The 18,374-nt window shown below is 43.8% G+C and overlaps 2 protein-coding genes across 5 annotated transcripts in view; one reads left to right on the top strand and one right to left on the bottom strand.

Moving 5' to 3' along the window:
- Positions 1–9,483, top strand: part of TBCD (tubulin folding cofactor D) — a 112,039-nt gene extending 102,556 nt beyond the window's left edge. The window contains exons 35-39 of one of the 2 annotated variants that reach the window (XM_021535835.3): positions 3,678–3,767; positions 4,128–4,215; positions 4,791–4,900; positions 7,291–7,375; positions 8,726–9,483. In XM_021535835.3, the coding sequence (XP_021391510.2) occupies positions 3,678–3,767; positions 4,128–4,215; positions 4,791–4,900; positions 7,291–7,375; positions 8,726–8,737 (385 nt within the window). In that variant the 3' untranslated portion in view covers positions 8,738–9,483. Of the gene's footprint in view, positions 1–3,677; positions 3,768–4,127; positions 4,216–4,790; positions 4,901–7,290 lie in introns of both variants that reach the window. The other variant, XM_021535834.2, reaches the window with a different exon arrangement.
- Positions 5,796–18,374, bottom strand: part of QTGAL (queuosine-tRNA galactosyltransferase) — a 103,703-nt gene continuing 91,124 nt past the window's right edge. For all 3 annotated transcript variants that reach the window (XM_031506389.2, XM_077787331.1, XM_077787330.1), the window contains 4 exons: positions 13,742–13,810; positions 12,479–12,553; positions 9,980–10,066; positions 5,796–7,650 (listed from right to left, as the gene is read on the bottom strand). In XM_031506389.2, coding sequence (XP_031362249.1) covers positions 9,986–10,066; positions 12,479–12,553; positions 13,742–13,810 — 225 coding nt within the window. In that variant the 3' untranslated portion in view covers positions 5,796–7,650; positions 9,980–9,985. The remainder of the gene's footprint in view (positions 7,651–9,979; positions 10,067–12,478; positions 12,554–13,741; positions 13,811–18,374) is intronic.

The raw sequence follows: 18,374 nt of genomic DNA, 5'->3' as shown, positions 1-18,374 counted from the left end.
ATGTGCCTGCAGTGTCAAGTTATTTTATGTAGAGCGTTCCTGAAACACAAGTTGAGATACAAGCATGTATCTCATGTATTTTTCCTTGGCACGTTCAGCTTCCATTTCATTTCCTTCCCTCATTATTTTTTTACCATGTTGGGCTGAATGGAGTTTTAACAAGGGAATTGGCATGTAGGATTATACCTAAACCAGCCACCAAACAGGCAACTGTTGCACTGTAAAAAAGTGTTTGCAAGTGCACTTTGAAGTTTGAAATGTACTCTCCCACACATTTGTTTTCTAATAAAACATCCACAGTCCAGAATGGGTAATATCCAACAGTGCTTCATTTTGCCAGGATTAGGAGCAGGATCAGCTGGACCCTCGTGGGTGCTCCAGTTAAAACCAGTTGCCACAGGGTGTCACTCCTGCCTTGCACAGGTGGAACCCACCAGGCATTTTCCTGCCTTTTCACACCCTGCAGCTTGTACAGTTTAGAATATAAAGCTCAACATTTCTGGTGTGGTTCTGCAGCTGAATCTCAGTGTTGGGGAAGCTCTGTGTGGTTGGTGTGTGATCTCTGTGCAAAAGGACAAGTGAGCCCTGGTGTTCCTGCTCCTCTCTCGTGGTTTGGATGCTCATGCTCAAGAGAGTGGATTTACCCTGTGTGGAACTGGCCAGCAAGGATGGGGAGTGTGGGGTCAATGCCTGTCCTGTGGGACTGGAAATGAATCAGCTTCAGGGTCATCAAAAGGCTTTCAGAACAGGCTCCTCTGTTGTGCTTGGCTTAGGGGAAAGAACAGCTGCCAGGCATATTCCAGGCTGCCATTTCCTACCTGTCCTGAGGTGACACAAACCTGCTCGTCCAGCACCAGAGCCTCCCCCTCCCTCGTGCTGCCAGGAGTGGTTTGTGTCACTACCCCATGAGTGGCACTGGAGAGCTGCTCTGGGTGGAAAGGGCCCTTCTCCCACTCAGCTTGAGGGGTTCCCTCAGTCCCACAAGTTGTGCCAAAATAGGAAGGGAGGGAAGTGGATTTCTCCTGGCAGCAGGGCGGGGGGGTGCTGGGCTGAAGTGTTGGGGATGCTGCAGCATCACTGGCTGCTGCTCCCACCAGCCAGGCCAGCAGAGCCCTCAGCTGTGTGCCCACCCAGCCCAAACCCTGCTGATTCCGTCCCTGGGCAGTTTGTGGAGCTGCTCCTGTGGCAGTGCAGGGAGTTTGTGGGCTGGGGGCTGCTGGAGGAGCGGGCACGCCTCGGAGCTGAGCTCTCAGAAATGCACACTGGGACCTCACCAGGGGCTGCCCTGAAAGCACAGAGGTGCCTGGCTGCTGGGGGGACCCCTGAGGACAGGGAGGACACAGGAGGGTGAACCAGGGCCGCTGGCACAGCTGGCATTGCAGTGCCACTGGTCACAGCTGCAGTGGGTGAGGCATCCCCAGTGCTGCTGGGCTGCCCAGAGCCCTGGGGATTGCTGGCTCCTCAGAAGTGGGGTAAGGTAGAAATAATTCTCAGGGCCGTGGAAACAGAACAGCCTTGGAATGGCAGTTCAGGATCTGGTGTTCTCTGGGGTAGTAAGTGGCATTTCTCTCTTACATGTATGTAGTTTCCACATTCAACAGAAGCACCCATGTGTTCGGGGTTTTTTTCTGGTGATCTTGCAGTGCTTTAGGGCAGTCTGTGTCCTCATTGATCTCCAGCTGATAATTTCCATGTATCCATGCTCCTGTGGATTGTTTTTAAAGCAGTTTTACTGCTCTGGCATGAGCAGCTGTGCAGCAGAGAGCTGGCAGGGCTGGTGGCAGTGGCACTGCTGAGACCCAGCTCCCCTGGAGTTGGGACACCAGCACCTCTGGCAGTGCCACGTGTCCCCAGGTCACAGAACGCAGAGAGAACTCTCTTTCCCCAGTGCTGATGCTGTTCCTGCTGGCACGGTGCCCACACAGGAGAAGGAATTTTCTCAATTTCCTTTACAGAGGCCAAGATATTTGAGTCACTTGAGATCACACACAGGTTAAGTTTGGTTATTGCAAATGTAAAATTGGCAACCAACAGAAAGGAAAGTGCATCTGTTTTAAACACAAAATGCTGCTCATGAGGTTCCATGTTTTAAATTTGTTCCAGATGCTCTTGTTCCAATTGGTCTCTTTGTTGCTCCCCTTCTCAGTGATGTCCCTGTTGTTCAACCACTTTAAATCTCACCTAATTCACTGTATTCTGTGCTGAGAGCCAGGCATGCACTGCAGAGATTGTATTTAGATGTCTACTCAGGGTCTTTGTGTAATTGGGGTGGGAGGAGGAGAAATTCCACCAAGGTAAGACAAAATATACCTCAGCATTCAGAGAGCTCTTCCCTCACCAATCCAGACAAATCCATGCCTGTAGACACACAGACTCATTCATGCAGATGTTGTTCCCACCATTTGTAGAATTCTTTACCTCAGTTTACCATGGTTGGTTGTTCAGATTTTTTTTTTTTAGCAGGTCACTATTTGCCAGTATGTGGCAGGATTTTGTTACAAATTTTTTAAGTCATTAAAAATCACTAACTCTTGTCTGGAAAACTCTACAGAACAAGGCACGTTACCTTAAGAAAACATCTTGGCATTGCTATAAACACCTTATTTTAAATGTTCTGCCCTTCAACAGATGACAGTACCCAGCTTTCTTCAGTAGTTTCTATCCACAGCTCTGAATTGTGTAAATAAAAGTTACTATTTTTGCTTTCTGCTTTCCATACACATTGCAGTGAGGTTTCCAAAATACGCAGCCTAGAAGTTACTGTGCTCACTAGGCAAATATGAAATAGTTTCTTTTGCATCTATGGCACTTCAGCCTCGAGTGTGGCAAGTAAAAGATTAAATAATTTGAACTGAAATAAAAGCATTAGTCCCTCTTTCCTTCTCTTTAAGAGATCCTTGGAATAACTAACAGTACTTGTGTTTGTACGAGTGTCTGGGAAAGAGCTGTGAGAATCACGTTTCCCAGACTGTGTGGAAAAAGAAAAGAATTTGCTAAATATATTTAAAGATGGCTTCATGGCCTGTACACGTAATAGAACTGTGAGCCCTGTGTTTAATTACGTTGTCTGGAATCACTGAAGGAATTTGGGCTGTGAAATGGTGGAGTAGTTAAAAACATTCATCCTCTTTTATGTGAGGTTTGGTTGGAGACCTTAGGGAATGACCATGATGATACACAAAGCTATTTGGCTATAGGATAGTGTTATTTGGTTATAGGATAATATCATTTAATAGGATACATTAAATTATAGGATATATAAATTATATTATAGGATAATATAATTTATAATATAATAGCCAACTGTTATTTGGCTATAGGATAATGTAATTCCTGACACAGTATTTCTGATCATTCCACACTGCTTAAACCCAAATCATGACAAGCCAGTTATCCTGCATGGATTGAACCTGTTAAAAAAGGAGTTCACTCCTCAGCACACAGAGAATAGCAATGTAAATAATTAATAATAATTTCTTTCCTCTCTTGTTAAAAAACAAAAGGCCCAGGAACGTGGTGTGGCCAAACTCTCCTGAGCTGCTGGGGGGAAGCACAAACCACCCTGCAGTGTGTCTTGCCTTGCCTTGGAATGTTAGTTTGGCATCCTGACAATAATGAAATGTCTTTAAAATTCTGCTGAAACCTACTGCTCATCTTGTTTTCTTTCCCATTTTCAGCCATCCCTTCCCAGTGAAGCTGTTCACCCTCTGTAAAGAAGAGATCAAAAGGTCCAAGGACATCCGGAAGCTTCGCTCCAGCATAGGAGTGTGAGTTCATGGAATCAATCTTTTCTCCCAGAAAGTGGAGAGTGTTTAACTTGCCAGATGCAACAGTTAGTCCTGCTTCTTGTGGGATTTAAATAAAGGTGATTGAAGGTTGTGAGAGTCTCATAGTTCTGAATGGTTGAAGTGAAACACGTGATAAAGATGAACAAGGTTTAAATTTTTATAGCCCTAAAGATGTTTAAAGGGAATAATTTTCTTTGTAGAGAAAGAAGATAAAAGGGAATAATTTGCTTTTTCTTTTTCCCTCCCTGCCTTTTTCCCAATGACCATCTTCATCCCAGTTCTCAGAATTTACTTATGCAGTTATAACACAAGATCTGTTTTTTTTCTGATATTTTCTAGATTTTGTGGCCTGATTCAATTTCAAGGAGACATGAGAGAGAAAGTTTTCTTCCAGTTGTTTCTCCTCCTTTGCCATCCCTTCCCTATAGTAAGTCCTGAAGACTGCACATTATCAGCTCTATTCTTTACAAGACTTGGGTTGGAGGTGGTGGAGTTTGGGGGGAGGTGGTGGAGTCCCCATCCCTGGGTGTGTTTAAACCAGCCTGGATGTGGCACTGGGTGCCAGGGTTGAGGTGTTGGGGCTGGGTTGGACTCGATGATCTTGAAGATCTCTTCCAACCCAGGGATTCTGTGAGACTTTACTGCAGTTGCAACTTCCTCATGAGAGGAAGAGGAGCAGCAGAGGAGGGGCAGACACTGATCTCTGCTCTGTGGTGAGCAGTGACAGGACTTGGGGAATGGCCTGAAGTTGTGTCAGGGAAAGTTTGGGTTGGATTTGAGGAAAAGATTCCTCCCTCAGAGGGTGGTGGGGCTCCCCAGGGAATGGGCAAGCTTTGGACACTGCTGTTAGGGATGCACAGGGTGTGACTCCTGGTCCTGTGCAGGGCCAGGAGCTGGTCTGGGTGGTGCCAGGAGCTGGTCTGGGTGGTCCCTGTGGTCCCTGGCCCCTCAGCAGCCCCCGTGGCTCTGGCCTGGCTGCTCGCTGCCCCTGCCCTCCCGCAGATCCGGAAGACGACGGCCAGCCAGGTGTACGAGATGCTGCTGACCTACAGCGACCTGCTGGACCCTGCCATCATGGACCAGGCCATGGCCATCCTCAGTGACACCAACTGGTGCGTGCAGTGCTGCCCCAAAACAACCCCTGTGCCCTGGAGTGACCAAAATTCGGAGTCTGTGAAAGCTGGGGAGGGGGGGAAGCTGTAAGAAGTGATAGCTTAGGTCCAGCTCTTTGTTGCTGCCACAACAGCAGTGCTGCAAGGAATTCCTCTGGTCTAAAGAGCTCTCCAGGATGCTGGCCCACTGGAAGGGGATGTATAAAATCACCATTAGATAAAGTAAAATAGCCATATTTTTCTAACAACATAAAAAGGGAGGAAATCTTGGAAGTTTTCCATGAAGCAGAGACTGGGCTGTGCAAACAGTCAAACTTCAACTGCACAGACAGTTTCTTGGCATTTATGAGCACTGGCAGGATTTGGGGAAAGGAAGGATCTCTGCAAGCTGGAAAACAACAGAATTAGCAGAACAGCTCAAATCTCCCATGAAATGTAATTACTCAACATGCTACAAGCCTTGTATTCAAGCAAAGATTTGGAATTGGAGCAGTTTAGATGTTTCCCAGGCATAGGATGGCATGAATTAAACAGCCCCTTCATAGAATATAATTCTTTTTTTTTTTTTTTTTTTTTTTTTTAATCTACTTTTACCTTCTGGCAGGGGAAGAGGGTCCTGTTTTTCATGAGCATGATCCAGTGACTTTTAGAGCAAAGGAATCATTCCATGAGCACCTTTGCAGTAGCAGGAGCAGGGAACCAGTATTTTGGTACTGGATTTTCCCCTTTCTACAAATTCTAGCATTGGGCATTATTACTTGGGCAGGTTTGAGAAAATACAGAATTTTAAGATAATAATTAGTTTATTAGTTTTGCTGCCTTGTTAAATAGTTTTCCTTGTCACAGACCTGGGCCATGGGGCTGCTGCAAATAGCAGTCACAGAGAACAGACAAATATAGAAAAATATATAATTTATTTGTCATTATATTAAATAGCTTTTTGTCTTCATTGACATTTCATAGAAATACATTGATCCCAGACAAGCTCAAAGAACAAATACACCTTAAGGCTGACAGATGCAGATTGCATGTTACATAGTTTGACTTTTATGTCGTTTCCAGTTTATTTCTGTGCTTGAGCTTAAAGAACTTTATATTTGTGAAAAGAAACTGAGTTTATCATTAGGAGGGCTGGCTGCTGCTCTTTTTCTGAATTTTCTGGTGCAAAACTGGAAGAAGAGTCTCAGGTTTGAAGGAGTGGCTGCCAGCAGTTCTGCCTGCGGTTCCAATTCCTCGTTTAACTGCACGTGGAAGTTCAGGATTGTGTTGGGTGTGACTCAGAGCTGCATTAGGAAACCTGCATTTCAGAGCAGGCTTGCTCAGGAATTGCATAAGGAATTTGTTAGCTGACACTGCAGGATGAGCTGAGTGCTGTCACCAAGGGATGGTTCCAGGGCCAACACTCACGGTGGAACAGGAAAAGCAGTGGCAGTTCAGCTCTGCTCATAAACAACTGGGCTCCTAAATCAAAGCAAAACACTTCCCTAGGAAAACACTCCAGAAAAATGAATATTCTGTTTTCACCCTGTCATTTATAGGGTGTGCCTGGCTTATTCTGGCTTGGAGCAAGCCCTGAGTGCCCTGCTGCACTATGGCCATTGCTCTGAGATGAAAGACTAAGAGCTCATTTACTCAAAACTTAATTGTTTTATCTTGGTAGATTTGAGCTGTTTACAGAAAAAGAGATTTGAAGTTGTTGCTGAGTGTCACAGTGAGCTGCTTGTTTTCCTCAAGTTCTCCCAGTGTTAAAATAAGCAGTCTAAATTCTGAATTACCCTAAGTATTAGCAGCAGGAAGCCAAATGAGAATTTGAAGGAATATGGTAATTACTGGGATGCACATATTTTCCTTGTTGGGACTCCAGACACTTTATCAAAGAATTGTGTCATGCAGAGTTTAAACAAATTACCCTATAAATAATACACTTTGTTTAGCCACAGGGAAGTTTCCAGTAGTAAATAAGACAAATTGTCCAAGGTGTGAAAAAGAAAGGTTGAAGTTATTTCTGACTCACCTTTTTTTGCTTTTTCTTCATAGAGGGGATAGGAGAGTCTTCTCCAAATCCACTGACTTTAGAGAATAAATTAAATGAACTTCTAATCAAAAGGGATGTGCAAATAACTTTTTTAATATAAACTCTATAAAAGAATAGTCTTGGACATTTTATTAGCCACTGGTTCCCTGTGGCAGATCTGATGTGTATTTGTGGTTTATCTGACTTGGGGTGGTACAAAAATGGTCCATTAATCTTCAAATGTGACACGGCAAAAAAACTCCTGCCATTTGAAATGTGCATGGAAAGACACACCCATTGATAGAGGGGTGACGGGGATCACTGAGGGTTTTATGGGTGTGTGGGAATTCACTGGAAACAACCTCTGCTCTCCCAGGGAAGCTGAGCTGCCCGTGGTGAGGGAGAGACGAAATTGCCTCTGCGACCTGATGAAAGTGCCCAGGCCCCAGCTGGTGCCCAAGGTGAGGTGGGAATGTGCTCCAGGGGCTGCTTTGTTCATGGGGGATGTTCCCAGGCAGCTGCAGAACACGTGGGATGGCTGGAGCTGCTGCCTGAGGCCCTTGCAGCCCCATTCCAGAGAGCATTCCAGGCTGGCAGCGCCACATTCCAGACACAGATGTGCAGCCACTGCTCCTCTGCCCTTCCTGGGCAAGGGGAAAAGACAGGAACTTCTCAATTTCAACAGCAAGATGATGGCATGAGGTGGTGTGCAGACCACAGCATTGCAGCCCTGCCTCTGTGGATGAATAGATACAAAACCATGTATATGTATAAATTTATATATAATCTATATTTTTAGATAGTTTGGACATGCCCACCCAACTCAGCAGTTCAGAAGCAGAGAACTTACTGCTTTGGTAGGGGTTCTAGAAAAGAATTTTAGTGTTGTAAAGAATATGTGTCACTGTGTATATATATAAATATTTATCTTTCTTTAAAGACTCATCCTTAAGACACTGTGAATACCCTTCAAAGACCTCCTGCTGCCTCATAGCAGTGTCTTCACTTATTTTCAGTTTTTACCATCTGCTTTCAGTAGAATTTTAAGAAACCTCAGCTCACATTTTTATAGTTCTCAGAAACAAGAGTCTGAACCTCCTGCCCAGACAAGTTGTTTTTAGAACAAAAAAAAAGTGTTGCTTTTAAAAGTTTTCTAATCAAGTAATAGAAAGGTTATGCTCAAAATAAGAGATCTTGCGAGAAAAACTCTCTAATCTCAAAAAACTCCTTTATTTTAATCCTTAATTATTGAAGGCTGAGAGAAAACTGATACTTTAGGAGAGAACTGTCTCTAGGATAAACAAAATAATAAAAAATGTTCAAATACACACCCAGGTGTCTCTGATGGAGCTGGTACAGGTGGGATCTGGATTTTTTGTGCTCAGTTTGGAACTTTACCTCTTGCTCCCCTGAACATAAGCAGAGTCAGTGTGACTTTGAGCACAGAGCTGAGCCTGCAGCTCAGGGTGCCACCGAGGAGGAAAGGCTGTCCCAGCTGTCCCCATGTCCCCAGTGCTGCTCCCAGCAGTGGGAGAAACCAGAGAGGAGGCCAAGCATGGCAGGATAAAAAGGAGAATGAAGTTGGCTTCAGCTGAAATCAATACTTTCTACTCCTTTTAAATTTTATACAAATAAAACTTGCTGGAGGGCAATTCAAACCATGGTATTAAAATGAGTAAATATTACAACTTTGTATTTTCTTTTCTGTTCAGGTCAGTTAATTACAGGGCTGGGGCAGTGCCAGGACAGCAGTGCCACAGGACAGTGCTGCCTGCTGCATGTGACCTGTCCTTTTCTTTTTTCCCTGGCAGAGTTCAGCATGAGGAGGAGCAGCCCCTGGCTGCTGGGCTGTCCTGGAGCTCGTGGTTCCTGAGCTGTGGCATCCTGACACGCTGGATCTCAGCAGAGCTGAGCACTGCACTGCTGGGCAGGAGAGGCAGAGCCTGTCTGAAATGTGGCACACATGTGGCACACACGTGCCACAGGAAGACAAGCAAAATTCCTTGTTTTCAGTTTTTAATGTAGCTGTCTGGCAGGTTCTTGTCATGCTCTGTCACACTGAACTGCCTGGTTTGGTGTCAGGGGTTTGTATTTCCCTGACTGAACAGAGCCTGTGCTTGTACACACACCAAGAATTAAACCTGACCTGCTGCACTGGTCTCTTCATGATTTATTTTTCAGAGGTGAGAATGGCAACAATCAGTGATACTGAAATGATCTCCAAGCACCAAGTGTCCCTGTAGAAAAATCTGTCTTTCCTATGTCATGGTCAAACAAAAACATCCAGGTTGCACTTCAGCTGATGGCAAAGCCTCTCTTAACAGCTCTTTATGTAACTAATTCAGACCAATTGTTTTTGTGGTAAACTCAGTTTTGAAGAAGGTGAGTCAGTTCTTCCAGCAGCTGCCAGGCATCCAGCTCATTTCTTACCCCCTACAAAATGAAATCACTCTGAAATTGATCTTTAGTGAGATCAACCTGATGGGGAGGTCAAATGCACAGGCCACATCATATTGTAATTACACTGTTACTTTATGGCTGTAATTAAATCCCACTATTCCAACACTTGTACAGTGGCTGTGTGTGTATATAGACACATATCAAGGAAGGAAAACTTCAGGCAGAGAAGCTAAAACCAAGCCAGTTTCTCTGTGAAGTAAATGCTGCAAACTGCAGCCAACCTGGCTGGCTCAGACTTTGGATTTGCAGAAAGTAACTATAAATGAGATTATTCAATACTTCTTAAGGATTCCTGCAAGCTGGACTAGCAGCTGGAATTAGTGGAGCTCAGGGTTCTTCACTGACTGTTTATCACGATTTACCAGTCAAACTGAGTGATGTGCAACAGTAAAACTAATGATACACACAGTAAAAAAAACAGTAATGTGCACAGTAAAAAGTAATGCAGACAGCACTGCCCTGGTGTAACTATGACCTCCCTTACAAAGGGGTTACTCAGCCCAAAGGTTAAATTAACAAAGCACAAATGACTAAAAAGTTCTCAACCCCTGAAGGATTTGGTCTTGCTGCACTCAGACACACAGAGAGCAGCAGCACTGCCTCACCTTGGCTTAGTTAAAGTGGTAATAATCCATCCCTTCCTTCAGGTTCAGCATGCCCAGGTTTGTTTCAAAGGCTCCACCTGTCAAGTCCTGCGAAGGAAGAAGAAGAAAATGAGATCAAACTCATTTCAGGCTGTAACAGGTTTGGTTACTGATTCTTTAGGCCACAGAAGAAAGTCCCATTTGCAGAACTAAACAAACCAAGGAAAGCTCAAGGTAAGTTTCTATTCAAAAATTCAGGGTATGTTGAAAAGTTAAAGTGTTGGGGGATATCAGACAACTCCTGGCTCTGCTGTGCTGCTCTGGAGCACACAAGGGCTGCTCTGGTGTTTGCCAGCTCAGACATTGGCAGAAGATGGACCAAGGTTGGACAAAACAAGAGCTTTGGGTGGATTCTGAGCACTGATTATGTTGTCTGATAAAACAAGCCCTTCATCAAGCAGATTTAAAGGTGCAGAGTTAAAGGTGTTTCTTTTTGAGCCCCAGTCAAGTTGTCAGGACAGGAACTGGCTACATTTGGTCCTTGAGCAGCCTCAGTGATGTCATTAAGAAAACAGGGCAACTTCAGCATTCCTGAGCACTTCCTGGCATCCCTAATTACTGATCTTAAGGAATGTCACCAAAAAAAAAAAGAAAAAAACCCAAAAAAACCCACCAAAACCCAAAAATTAATGTTTGTATGATTGGCCCAGAACACCAAGAGTGAAGTTTCAACTGTGAATGTTTAGGATAGAAAGTTACAGAAATGGAATCCCACTGAAACTGGAATTGAAGGAGGTGGAAAAAAATAACCTGCTTTATAGAGGGGTTAAAAAAATACATAAGAGACCACATGCTAAATTAAGTGGGAGAGTTAAAGACAAATCTTTCATTCCCAGAGCACAGGAAAAACCAAGCAGGGCTGTACAATAAGAGATTTAACCACAGATTTTCTGAAAACTTTAAACAATCAAACTACTTTAATTGCTGTGACAGAAAAATGAAAATCCCTTTCATTTCCAGCCGTTAAAATCCAAGCCAAGCCAGGGCACAAAGCAGCATTTCTAAGCATTTTGTTTTTACCTCCAAGCAAGAGCAAACAGCACAAACCCTTGGGTGAAGTGGCCCTGACCAGCTAAAGCCACACTTTCATTCTCTTCAGCAAAAACTCACACACAGAGCAGAATTGCAGCTCCAGCTGTCTCTGAAGCCATTGCAAAATGCAAACTGAGCAAAGATCAGAGGATGCCTGCTTCTTCCAGGAGGATTTGCTCTGGTACCAAAGCCATGCCAGTGCTCACAAGGGAGGAACTGCCTGAAAAAATAAATGAGCCAATGCTGCTCCAAGTACATGGCCAAGAGAGTCACTTCTTGTAAACAACCCACTTAATAAACACATCTAATCTCCAAAATCACCCTCTTAAAGCTGCAAAGGAACATGCAGGTTTTGTCTGTATCAAAAGGAGAAATAATCCCCTACCATGAAGAGCACCATAAAAGCCAATAAAGCCCCTTAAAGCACACGTCCTTCTTCAGAAAATGGTGATGAACTTACGTTGGTAAAGAATAAGCAAGCAGAAAATGCTCAGTGGCCATGAGGGGAAAAACAGACTGAAATCCCAGCTGAAGTCAGAGACCAGAGTTTGCAGACAAAATATTGTATAATAGTCTCATTGTAAGGGCTTCACAGATTAAATGTGCTTTAGAACAGGTTGCACAGATGTTTTGTCTGGGGACTTCCACCCACTGTTCTATGCAGTATGAACAATTAAATTAGTTGTAATAGTACTTGCTGATCCAAGAGTTTATCAACCAACAGTACAGGATAATGCCCCGAGGCACTCTCAGTCTGGCTTCACAACCCAGAGCTGATCATGAGGCTGGGAGTGCCAAGTTAAAAGCAGGCTGCACCAGAGGAGAGCAGCTCCAGCTGATCCATCCCTGAAGAGGTCCAGCACAGCCTTAGAATGTCACTGTTGTGTGGAGCTGCAGGCTTTACTTGCTGTCAGAGGGTTTTTATTGTTTTTTACCACTGCAATGTATTTGCTAGTTTAAAGCTTCTGTGTTATAACAGCAGAAGAATTGCTGGTTATCATCTTCTAATTACATTATCAGGGCAATTAAACCAGTTGAAATAAGTTACCACAGTCAGATAGAGAAGATGCTTCAGAACTGGCAGGGCCAAACAAAATGGCTTTTAAGGTCTGATTTAAAAACAAAGCCTTTGCCATACATGGGGCTGCAAAATACCTGGCCCAAGGGAGGCTGAGTGCATGTGCTCATTGGGGTATATTTGGTAATGGGCAAAGAAGAACAGATCCAGCTCCTTCACAGAAGCTGTCCCTTTTCTTATTCTTAATTTTACCCAACAGTGCTGATTTAAATCCCAAAACACCCTGTGCACAATCAGTTTGATAAAAAAGCCATTCAGCTGTAGAGTAAAATCCACTTAGAGTAAATAGAAGCTCATTTTCCTGAGGAGCAAATGCTGCTCCTGCAGGGGAAGCCAAAGGTGGAACTCACCAGCTTCACGCAGATCACGAAGGGCGGAGTTGCATCCCTGAAGTGACACACAGGAATTTTTGGTTTTGGTCTCTCCTGCAGGAGAAGGGGTACAGAAGCACTCAGGTTACTTGCTAGCTTGGTTTTAGGAGTTGCTAAACTCTAAAAGGGGAAAAAAAACTGTTGAGCCATGATGCTGAAGAGACCTTGCTCATTCTCTGCCTGTGTTTCAGTGCCTGTCACATCTCAGTGCAGCTGTGTGAAGTTACACCAAATTTGAGTTTGGAGCTTTCTGCTGCTGAGAGGAGCAGGTCTCACTGCTCCACTGCTTCCTCCTCACCTCCAAGTTCTGCTTCCAGCCCTTCCCCAAACAATTCCCTCTTTGATCTGATGGCAAGGTATGCAGCTTCAACAGCTTATCCCATAACAAACTATGTTCCTTCTTTTTTTGGTTGATTTTTTGCCATTTTAGTGAGCTGCATTGGTTCCTGTGCCTCAAACAGCATCAGAACAGGCACCAGAGCAGAGACAGAGCAGGATTTTCCCTCCTGCTGGGAGCTGTTAAAGGGCTTATGCTGAACTGGGACTTCAGCACAGATCCAAGCCACAGGATTTTCACATTTGCAGTACCACCTTCTTTACAGCTGATCTGAGAAAATGGGTTTGTTTTAGGAAGACCAATGCCCAGGATCTGTGTCAGTCATACTGACAGCATCCCTGAGCTGCTGGGCAGTGATATTCCAGGCTGAAGTGCTGATCCCAGTTGCTTTCATGCAGCTCAAAGCAGTCAGTGCTTTCCCAGTATGGAATTGTACAGCTGCTCCAGGCTGAGCCCAAGCTGCACCTGAGGAGGGGCCCTCCTGTCCCTCCTTCCCTCAGTCCCATTCCCATCAGATACAAGGATTTCAGGGCAATTTGATTCACAAGATAATTTATTGGAAAACTTATAATTTTGAGGGTTCCTTCTCATTCTCCACTATAAACCAAATTGTACTCCCGTTTAGAAGACACACCTGTCAGTGAAGACTGTTTTACCCCATCATCAGGATCCTTTCAGAATAAGAATTTTTGTCTTTCTAAACTGACTTCACTGAGTGTGAAGCTGACAGTCCTGGCTCTAGTTTACATTCCAGTGTCCATTCCCAGCCCTCCAATCTTCTGTCACGGCCTCTTTACCAAAATGAGCTGCTACACAGCATACAAGATCAGTAACAAATTCCTTCATCACATTCCCCAGGACACTTCTAGATCACAATAAAGAATGCAAGAGTGCTTATAACTTACCTCAGATTCCTCGTAAGTGTAGAATCCTTTTGTTATTTTCTTTTCATCAACATCACAAAATGCAATTACCTGGAAAACAGAAGCAGAATGTTTCAATAGCAGCATTTCACCTGTAATGTATCTGTGAGCAGAACTGGAGCCATGGGGATGGACACAGCAGCACCCTGGGCCTCCTTTGGAGCTTAAACCCTGATTAAATCCTTTCTGGGCGTATCTCAAGGAGCAGAGAAAATTCTGCAGTTGTCTATGAGCACATTCTGATCTAAGTCACTGCACAAGGGAACACCACCAAACCCATCCTCAGGGAGTAAACTCAACCCAGAGACTAATTTCCTCATTTTGGCACTTCCACTAAAACCCAAGATGAGATGTTATAAAAACCTCTCTCTTCCTTTCCACCCCAAGCATGGGATGTACCCCCAGACACCTTGGGACCATGATGCTGCTTTGGGTGTCTGCAATACCAGCCTCAATTGCAGGGCACAGCACACCAAATTTGGGAATTCCTATGGTTATGGGCTAGAATTTCAACTGAAAAGTTCAGCAGATCTGATGTTTAAACACAAATAATTACTACTTCATTTTGCTTGTTCTTACTAGAGTTATGAAAGCATTATTTGCAGCCCTAGGTGCCAGATATTTCAGATGTGTTTTTATTTGCATTCCTCATAAATATGCAGTCAGAATAAATGCCTGCCATCTAAAATACACAGTGGCCTTATTTTTGAGCCACTAGGTTGCCAGGAACATTTTGGAAGACTTTTTAAAATAAACATGGCTATGTTTTCCTCTGACTTCCATTGGTTCTATTCATATTATCCACACGGAGCTCTTATGCTGAAGCAGAACAGTTGAGATAGTTAAGGATGTCAGAAATCAATTACTCTGCTGAAAGCTGGATAGCAGCTTTCGTATCTTTTTAATTGCTGCATTAAAAATTGATTAACAACACTTACTGCTGAGAAAATCTGAAAAGCCAAACAGCTGTTTATTAATTTATTAAGTTAGAGAAGGCTGAAAGGGCTGGCTGGCTTTCCTGGTTTCAAATCTCTCTCACACATTTTCTTCCTGTGATTAAGATGGTTTTCTTTTACCTAAAGTGACCTCATTCTGTTTGTGTAGAGGGTTTTTCTAATACTATAATATCACTTCCTTCATTAAACATCAGTGGCAAGAGAATACAAACAGAAGTATCACAGGACTGCAAATAAGGCTGCAAAGCAGCAGTGTCCAAAGCAATGAGGGAAATGAGGGGATAAACTGGAGGGGGTGGGCAGGGACAGTCCTTGGAACCCCTTAGAGGGACAGTGAGACCTGGGGAAGAGGCTGCTTCCCAAACAGGCACCAAAGGAAGAACAGAACATTAAGGAAACAGAATTTCCACTCTGGGGCTGTGTGAGTGAGGAGTCACATCAGGGGCACACCCAGGATTTGCTCTGATGCAGGGATTGCATGAAGGACATGAACCCTGTGTGAGCACTGCAATGGAAACAGAAAGGAAGGAGGGATTCGGGAAGGTCCTGGAGGTTGTGCAAGGTGTTTGTGGCTGGTGCAGCTGGGTTAGAGCCACACACACGAGCAGCTCCTTCACATATTGGTCCACTTTACATCCCTGGTCCTAATTCCATGCCCACTGCAATGCTTTGGGGTAGCTGGAAAATCAGGGGGTGTGGATGTGTACATACACACAGATATATAAATATGTGTGTACATGAAGGGAACCAGTAGAAATCACTGTGGGAAGAGAAGTTCCCAGACTGTATTCTCTTCATTCTCTGCTAACCACCTTTAAAATTCTCCAATATTTAGCAAATCTCAGTTCTACTTGTGTTTCACTGTCCTGGAAGCTATGATCATAATAAACAATATTTAGCAAGATATGCCTTCAATGTCAACCCAACAGAGTTCTAGGAACAAAGTCCAATACACTGACTTACTGTCCAATAAATGAAGCTATTTTTGGAGCTGATTATACATAATAAAAAAACAAAATAAACCACCAAAACTTACGACACAAGGTGAAGTGAAATTCTATTTGCACTTCTCTGTCAGTAACTGAGAACTGAGCTGCAAGATCTGTGCTGGAAAGTCTCACTGTTCACCCTCAGTGTGTTATAACCCAGTTATCAGAAACCCCTGACTGGTGCCTGGAATTCTCAGCCTGAATTTCTTCCTAATATCCAATCTCAATTCCTCCTTGTCCTATCACTACATCCCCTTGTAAACAGCCTTTCTCTAAAGACACTTTTTGTATCACTAAATTCCCATTAATTCCAACCCTCCCTCTCACCCTGGGCCATCACTCCAATTTCTGGGTGTAGAAAACTCTGCCCTTTTCCACAGTGACTCCCCAGCCCCCAGAACACCCCCACACAAACCCCTCTGAGAAAAAAAGAACACAGGTGAGTCTGTGACAGATTTCCCCTGGAAGATGGAAAGAGCTCAAACCCTTTTTGTTATCACTGAGGTATTTTCCTGTATAATTCTCAATGGGCTCAGGCAGCTCAGACCTGGTATTTACAGAAGTACAAAACAGGTCAGACTTGAATGGGTGACTTTTCTGCAGCCTGCACACCATGTGGGTGGCCAAAATGTAAGGCAACTATTTTTCTGACACACACGATTTATTTTCCAATTAAAGCAAAGCTATGTTTGGAGTCTAAATACAGGACTTAGGCAGAGTTGTTTATCCTATAAGGAGAAGTCAGGCCATCGGGCTTATGGGAGTTATTTACTTTATACACTATCAGGATAAACCCAGAGACACCTATTTATTTTCCTGCATAAATGGGCCTCTTTCTTGTAGCTTTTATGAAGAACATCTATCCACACATGAACTCCTGTCTCCCCATGAAGAAGCCTTGATTTATAAAGCCATAAAGGCATCTCAATTTGCTTTTTTTTTAGCAAAATTACTCTTTGGCATTACCTCTGGCAGTATGATATCACTGAGTCCTCAGATCACACTTTAGTATTACTAAAATATATGAATTATTACATGTTTTTGTTTTGAACATCACTTGTATAAAAAACTGCACAATTATAAAAATTCCAAAGGAAAGAACACTGCTAATTCTCTCAGCACAAAACTGGAGGAGACAGCTGGGTATCTGCTAGAGGCAAGCTAAGGAACTACTGTAAGTCATTTTTTATAAATATGGATTACAACTTCCATTAACAGTGGTGTAAGGGGAAAAGGAGAAATGGACTTCTCCCTTCTAAGAGAAAGTTTACATAGCTTGAAAGATAAGAGATGAACTCAGAAACAATCTCTGCTAGGGGAAGACACGTTTGAGGAAGATAAAAGCCCTTCTGTGGCTGGCTCTTCCTAACAAACACAGGGGCTCTGCAGGGCCAGGCTGGGCTATCAGACCTCCCTGGGGAAAAGGAGATTAATGGGATTAATGGGCAGCAGATCCTCCAGTGACTGAAGGACCAGCAAGGACAGAAGGATGCTTGGGGGACAGCTGGGACTACCTGCCTGTGTGAGCCCTGCTGTGATTGCACAACAATTTAATTGTTTGTTTCCTGTGTGACTGGTTGGCTGCTGCAGACAGTGTTTCCTCACACTTCCCATTCCACTCAGGTTTCATAATGGAAAAACTGAAATATTTCATCAGCTTAATGGTGTCCTTTTATGGTGAATGATCTTCACTGGATTTCATTCCTGCATCCTATTTTCACCTGTGGTTTGTAACAGGCTTTTACAGAAAACAACCTGAAATCAGCACATTCTCAGGTCTGGAAGGACATGAGAGGCAAGCTCCACATGGGAGAGTGAATAACTGAGTAGAACATGACAGAAAACTGGAAAACCCTTTCAATAAATGGTCACCTGCACACTGTGACTTCTCCTAACATCAGCTGGTCTCCTCAGAGTCTCCTCCAAGGAGAAACCTGCAAACCCTGCAAAGTCCCACTGAGCAGATCTGCTGCATTCCCTCCCCATCTCATGCAATCCCCCATCTGTTTTGAACTTCTAGTGAACCCAGTTAATTCTTCTATTTACAATTCTTTCATTGAAGCTTGTAGAAAGCCTCGGGAGCTTGTTAATATACATCTCTACAAAAGCAAAATCAATTTTGGCCATTCATGTCAAAACAGAGTAACTGAAGCATTACAGTGCAAGTTCAAGTAGATCCAGCTAATGAAAAAACAGGACAAGAGACACACAGAGGCAAGAACAGCTTCTGCCATGCCCTGGAACCAGCAAGCACCAGTCACAATCTGAGTGATTTTCTGTGCCAGGAGCTGCTTTTATTTCACCTCTTTAGCACTACAGCCAGGACAGAAGCTGTGGATATCCTTAAATCCCAAGAATCATTATTCCATTTAGACACCATTCCACTGAAGACAGCAGCAGCTTCCCTGCACACATCCACAACAGAGTCACTGGAGAATTTTAACACCAAGAATTTTAACACCAGAATCCAACACACAAAATCACTGGACATAAAACATTTCCCTTTTTTGTACAACATATACCTGCCTTCATAGCTGTGGGACCTCACTGCCAGAGACTCATCCCTGCAGAGGAAATCTGGGTGATGCCAGGCATGTTTTGGGTGTGCACAGCTCTGTGCTGACAAAACAGAGCTTGCAAAAAGCACTTCCTCCTATATGGGGAGAGCAG

Source organism: Lonchura striata, chromosome 19 (assembly GCF_046129695.1).
Source record: "Lonchura striata isolate bLonStr1 chromosome 19, bLonStr1.mat, whole genome shotgun sequence".
Classification (NCBI taxonomy): Eukaryota; Metazoa; Chordata; class Aves; order Passeriformes; family Estrildidae; genus Lonchura; species Lonchura striata.
The sequence above is the reverse complement of the archived record's forward strand: the minus strand, read 5'-3'. Positions and strand labels throughout refer to the sequence as shown.